Source organism: Scardinius erythrophthalmus (genome assembly GCF_964197995.2).
Source record: "Scardinius erythrophthalmus genome assembly, chromosome: 9".
Taxonomy (NCBI): Eukaryota; Metazoa; Chordata; class Actinopteri; order Cypriniformes; family Leuciscidae; genus Scardinius; species Scardinius erythrophthalmus.
The window spans coordinates 28703847-28710698 of record NC_138229.1 but is presented as its reverse complement, the minus strand read 5'-3'; the positions used below and the strand labels follow the sequence as shown (position 1 = coordinate 28710698).

Below are 6852 nucleotides of genomic sequence, written 5' to 3'. Positions count from 1 at the left end.
ATCACGCAATTCTGACTCTATATCTCAGAATTCTTTATAACACGCAATTGCGACTTTATTTCAGGCAATTCTGACTTTATATCTCGCAATTCTGAGAAAAAAAGTCAGAATTGCGAGATGTAAACTCGAGATAAAAAGTCGCAATTATCTTTTAAAATGTTTTATTCTGTGGCGGAAACAAAGCTTCCATAGCTTACCTCCTGGCCTCTTCCTCCCATCCATCCTCCCTGACGCGTACCGTTACGGCCGGCCCAGCTATCAGTAGGCGCCGGCGGAGCCGCGGCCCAGCAAACACATTTACGTTGTGGCAACGTCTGTGGCACGTTGCATTTCTTCTATGGCAACGTCGCTGTCTACGTGCTCGCAACATTGTAACAACGTAGAATTGTAAGACGCGACAGGGCTGTAGCAACGTTGTTGCGCGACATTCAGCAACTGAGAGACGACGTTCTGACAATATTTTTATATGGTGTATTTTGTTAGATAATTATATACTTTTTATCGTTTATTGTTTATCTATATTATTATTTAATGGGGCACCTGCAAGTGTAGCCTACACTTTGAAGAGTAAAAATGACAGAAGGTTTCGTTAATTCAACTTTATTAAAACTGCATATAATCAAATTGCCCTTCCAAAAGTCATACATACATACATTTGGGGGGAAAAAAGAAATAAATAAACGAATATACAAATTTATTTTAAGTATAATAAATAAAATTATTTCTAATCAGTATAAATAAAAGTATAAAAAAGCAAAGGCAGATCAGAACATTTAATGAACAAATCCGGGTCTGTATGGCGGACAGTAGCCGAAAGCAGGTGTCACCGGGGAAACATCCACAAATCCAGTGGAGCAAAGAAACGAATGAGACTAAATAGCGAAAAAAAAATGAAAAATCAAACGAAAAACTAAACAGTGCGAGCGATGCTACATTAATCACATTAGAAATTAAAGTTGTAGGTTGTGTTTGATAGCTGAGGTAACTGTTAGGCTAAATGCAATACTCACGTATCCTTGCTCGATGATGAATGAGAACACAATGAGCCCAGCAACAGGTGGTTGGAATTTAAAAGGCTGATTTTCGCGCTTCAGGGCAGTGACGAGTACATTATGTAGTCCAGTGGTTGCCCAGACACCCTAGGCACAACCTTAAGCAATGGCCCTGAACGATGGTTTAATGTCAACATTGTGACAACGCTGTAACAACCTTCCCACACAACGTAGTTATAGCAACCTTTTGGCCATGTTGTTAAAACGTTGTTAAAAGGTTGGCTACGTTGTGCCAACGTTCTGTGTTTGCTGGGGGTAGCCTCCCTGAGAAAACGTTTTGAAAAGACGGGCTATGGACCCAACCATTTCTATAGGAGGGGAGGGGAGAACTCCCTCACATGGTACAACGTTGCTGAGTTGCGCGCTGTGGTGGCAGAATGCGGAACGTGTGTATCCTAATGTAACTAATGTGACATTGAAATGTAAAAAAAATAATAAAAAAAAGTCCTCGACCGGCCCAAAAGTGAAGCGGCCCACCGGGAATACTCCCGATTCTCCCGATTACCCACTCCGGGCCTGTGATCCGCTCTCTGTGCTGTCGTGTCTCTGGACCGGGATTGTGTGCGGCCTGTAGCGGTTCGTGACACTAATGTGAAACCAGACTTCATTCGCCCCAATGGAAAGCATATTTACACCTGAATCGTTCCTCCCTATCCCCTATATAGTGCACTATGTGCCAACATGTGGAACAAGTGACTGATTTTAGGTAGCTTCAGTGTCTATTTATAGTGTAGGGGGCGGGACTATTTAGATTCTAGAGAGCATTTGATTGGACATAAAATCTGATGAGAAGATGAAGTTCAGAGTGATGTCACCAAAATCATTGATCCATATTGGTGGAAGTGAGAGACTAAGTTTTGAATGCTTGCATCTTCTAAATGCGAATTTTGTCATTGTTTTGGAGTACACTAGCTTATAGATAACAGAAAGGCTAGCATATTCATGCTAAAAGCCAAAAAACTTCTATAGGCCTATAGATTTCATGGGGAATTTAATGTGCATCTTTAGCAGCCCACGAGAGAGATGGCCAATTTTTAGTTTATTTAGATTGTATTTGTTTATTTGTTCTTCTACTTTTTATTATTACAAAACAATAATTTGCAATTTAGCCATGCTTATTCTAGGTTTTACGTAAACCACCAGAGCGGGCCTTTGCGTGTTTTTCTTGCGCAATCTGGCAACACTGATCAGCACCTCACTGCAACTGAACAGCGACCATATAAGCACATGTCTGCGTTATAAGATGCTCTGCTGTTTTCCATTGGAGGAATATATTTAAAAATCCCTGCGCTATATAATGTTGCAGGGCGATTGCATTCGCTGTGTTTTTTATCATTATTACTATTATCATTATCTTTGTGTTCTCCAAAGATTTGCACAGGGTGTCTTCGCTATGGATGTAAGGGATGGAAACACACAAAGGAAAAAAACAAAATTAGTCCAGTGATGCCCATGACAGGCACTGCATTTGTAAAGGTGACCCAAGTTTGCATTGTAGCCTAAATCAGATGCACTGAATCCCTCCTGGGTCGGATCCGTCTGTGTGTCGCTTCTCCCTTTTCAAAAGGATCCGCATCAACGAAATGTTGGGGAGGTCGATTCACCTGGAGGAAAAATAACAAACATACACTCTCTATGCAGCACCGGCTCCCTCTTCAGCACTGACATGCCCGCGCCTAGCAGGAAAACCAGGATCAAAGGGCTCAGAGATACAGCCGGACGCGTGAATTGGAAGGAGGACGAGAAACAGGCGCACACCGGGTGTCCGATTCGGTGGAGGCCGGATCACATCTGCTGGGGACGAGCATCAAGGGCAGTGCGGCACTCCAGCGCCTCAGAAACAGGCGACACGGATCATCCACACACCCGTAGTTCCACAACACCGCTGTGTTCCCGTTACACATCTCCATCTGTCTCAAAGATGTGCTAGAACAACACAAGGGGACTCTGGAATGAAACAAAACATGTCTTTTTCATAGCAGACATGCTTTTTATTGCTTTCACCCAGAGGATTTATCGAGGATATATTGAGTTGGAAATGAAGACGAGGATCTGTCAGCGTTTCAAGGGTTGCAAAAAGTGCCAATGAATATATTGCTAAAACATATCCTCTTTTTTTCGTCATTGGCCACATTGACACCCCTAATAAGCAGGACCATGGGTTGCATTCAAAGCATCGCCTGCAAGCCCCGCATCCGACGGGAGAATATAGTGGTCTATGAGGTCTCAGCCTCCATTGACCAATGCCCGACCATCATTGAGGAGAATTCGCCCATTGTCCTGCGATACAAGACCCCGTACTTCAGAGCATCGGCTGGGATCGTGATGCCCCCGGTTCCGAGAAACGAAACATGGACTGTGGGCTGGATACAGGCGTGCACCCAAATGGAGTTCTTCAATACATATGGTGATATTGGCATGTGAGTAATCAATAATCCAAACAAACAACGACAAGCTGCTCAAGTGTCAGTATGTTTTATTGGTCGTTCTGTTGAGTTTGTGGTCATCAGTGGTCGACAAATAAGTGAGTATGATGTTGTGCAATTTGACATCTCTAAATAACTTTATAGAATCTTTTCCTAGTATGTAATATTTATTGTAGTGTTGTGTACCATTTAGAATTGAACTGAGAATGCTTTCAAAACTCCAAATCAATTCCTGAATTTGAATTGAATTAGCCAACAAACAGGATGCAGTTACAAGTCGATTTTGAATGCAAAGAAGTAAAATGAACCGCAATTCAAAGAAATTGCCACTGTATTTTTACACTGAACGATAAACTTTAAATGTCTGGCTAGAGAAAGCCTTGTTTCGAAGTTTTGAACAAGTTTTTAAAGCTTTGAAGTATGAAGATTTAGGTCTTTTTTGATAACCCGTAATGTATTACCTAAATTGAATTTCTTTGAATTGCAAGAGGTAGTTGCTCTTCCCCTCACGACTTCCACTTCCAACTCTTCAACTCAGAATATTGCCGTATTGGACATGATTTTACCAAGTAAGATGTGTCCTTGGATAGTTTGTTGGTCCTAACATTGTCCTAACACTGTATCTAACCATGACCATTAACAACCCATAAAATCTTAGAGAAATTATGTTTTTTAAGCCCCAAGCCCAGCCCTAAACATAACCCTAAAATCCAGGGCAACAAAAGGAGACCATCAGAGTAGGACAGAAGCTGAGAAGAGATAATTAAAATAAGTGGGCTGTCTAACTGAGAGAAAAAAACACATTCATGAATATTTCATTCACGGTCCTGTCTTTTAATCACTGTTTTTCCATATTTGTTTGAGGCACTTTGGACTGAGCAGGTCCTCTCACCCACCTTCACCATCTCTATATTCTTAGCCTCTTCGCCCGTTTGATGTATTAAGGAACTGCCGCTCTTTTGTCCTTTCTGACCGCTCATCTTCTTTTCCTTCCACAGGTCCAGCTGGGAATTACCCGAGCTTCGGGAAGGACGGGTAAAGGCCATAAGCGATTCTGACGGCGTCAGTTATCCCTGGTATGGTAACACTACCGAAACAGTGACCCTCTCAGGCCCCACGTCCAAGCCGTCCCGGCTAACGGTGAGCATGAATGACAACTTCTACCCCAGTGTGACTTGGGCGGTGCCAATCAGCAACAGCAACACGCCCATGCTCACACACATCACCCGAGACCAGAGCTTCATCACCTGGCTGGTGGCGCTAAACGCAGACACCAAAGAGCGTATTGTTCTTCAGACAGTACGCTGGCGTATGCGGGTAGACATTGAGGTGGATCCTTCCATGCCGCTTGGTTCTCGTGCCAAACTGATGGGACGACCGCACCAGGAACAGCCGCACATTCTCAGTAACAATGAGCCTATCCCGCCCAACGCGCTGGGCAGGCCCAATGCCAACGATGCCCAGGTGCTGATGTGGAGGCCTAGGAGGGGGCAACCTCTGGTGGTTATACCACCCAAATAGAGTTGTCTTAACAGAGCCTAAAGAACACTGAAGACTGCATGCACTGTTTGGACACTGGATTTTGGGAAATCGCAAGCTGCTCTGTGGATTGCCAGCTTTGTAGGGTTTCTCAATTCCGCTGAACTAGAATGTCGAGAAAGGAAAAGTTTGACTACCTTTCAACTTCAAAGTTCTCGGTCGGTTTTCAAAAGACTGGAAGTAACTAGTACTAAATGAGCAGCCAGTTGGAACAAATCCCTTAAGTTTAAGGAATAGTTCACCCCAAAATTTACCAACCCTCATGTCATTACAAATTTTTCTTTCTTCTGCGGAACACAAAAGAAGATGTTTTGAAAAACGTTTTAGCTGTTTTTGTCCATACAACGAAAGTCAATGGGGTCCAAAATGTAAGACCTCTCAAAATAATACCTAAATGTACCATAAAATTAATCAGTACAACTCAATTAAAATATAAGCCTTCATTCACTCTAAAAGTGAATCATGTCATGCATACATACAGTATGTAATGGGGGCCAGCTAGTAGGAGCTGTGCGTGTAAACTTCACTCCCCTGGCCTCAAGAGGTGCACTAGCGACTGATGCTAGAGGCGGTAGTCTTTAGCATCCTTGTTAGCATGCCTGCCTCCCATGCCGGAAATGCCAGTTCGAATCCCACGTGGAGCAGTGTGATTAGAACCTGAGGGGATACACATAGACTACCTCAAATATGGCGAGGCCTCAAACGTCAACAAACGTCAAACCTCATTGGTTCTTGCACGTCATGTGACCAAATTAAATGACTCGAAATTGAAATTTGGGCAAAAACAGCTGAACACATTCTTGTTTGTAACGACATGAGGGTGAGAAAATAATGACAGAATTTTCATTTTTCTGTGAACTATCCCTTTAGGAAAACCCTTAGTTATAATATCTTTACAATTATTACTAAGCGTTTTAAGTTAAGGGTTTTTTGCAACAGGGCTTTTCAGGACTTTCAGGACGGATGGAATATAATGCATGAAAGAGATTGAATGTTTGGTCCCATACCACACAAAGTGGCATCACAAGAACTAAGGGAGGTCATTGCAGGAAATACTTTTTCTTTGTAGGACAACCAGCAAAACTCTTTGAAACTTCTATCAGTTGACTTGTGACTTCATTTCAAATGCTAGCAAATATCTTTTACATGCTGTAAGACAAAATAGACCGCAGAGTGCATGAAGACATCCACCAGTTGAGGTGGAGTGTATCTAGTAATGTCAAGGATACACTCAGATACAGTCAGACACATCGATAGGAGTTTGTTTATGAGTCCGTTTGAGTTTACGCAGTGGGTGCTGCACCATAGGCATTCACCAGATTAGTTACATGTCGTACACACTCCATCTGTGCCATTCCACGTCCCCTGTCTCCCTCTCTCTATTCTCATGCTGTCTCACTCCGTCCTCTCCCACTGACACTCCTTGGGTAATTATGACACAGATGAAATGGAGTTTCCATTACAAATGTCAAAGGATGAAAAAAAATTCCCTCGTTATTTACTGACCCTTATGTCAGTCCAATTCTGTAGAGCACAAGATAAAGATATTTCGTCCGTACGATGAAAGTCAACAGGGTTCAAAACAACACTGGATCCCCCTGGCTTTCATTTTATGTACAAAAAGAAACCACATACATTCTTCGAAATAGTTTCTTTTGTGTCCTACAGAAAAGAAAGAAAACAAAAGTCATAGAAGTTTGTAACAACATGAGGTTGAGTAAATAACCACAATTTTAATTTTTGGCTGAACCATCCCTTTTAAATGCGGCATATAGCCAATATAACAAACAAAAGGGTTAAATAGGTTGCTTTTGATTAGGATGGCACAATCACCA

General features: G+C 42.4%; 1 protein-coding gene across 1 annotated transcript; it reads left to right on the top strand.

The window, feature by feature from the left end:
* Positions 1–3137: 3137 nt before the first annotated feature.
* fam78ba (family with sequence similarity 78 member Ba) lies at positions 3138–4999 on the top strand (the record flags this gene model as incomplete). The annotated part of the gene is made up of 2 exons (XM_081373475.1): positions 3138–3472; positions 4477–4999. 2 exons carry the CDS (start codon positions 3138–3140, stop codon positions 4997–4999), a joined length of 858 nt encoding a protein of 285 aa, XP_081229601.1.
* Between the last annotated feature and the right edge of the window lie 1853 nt (positions 5000–6852).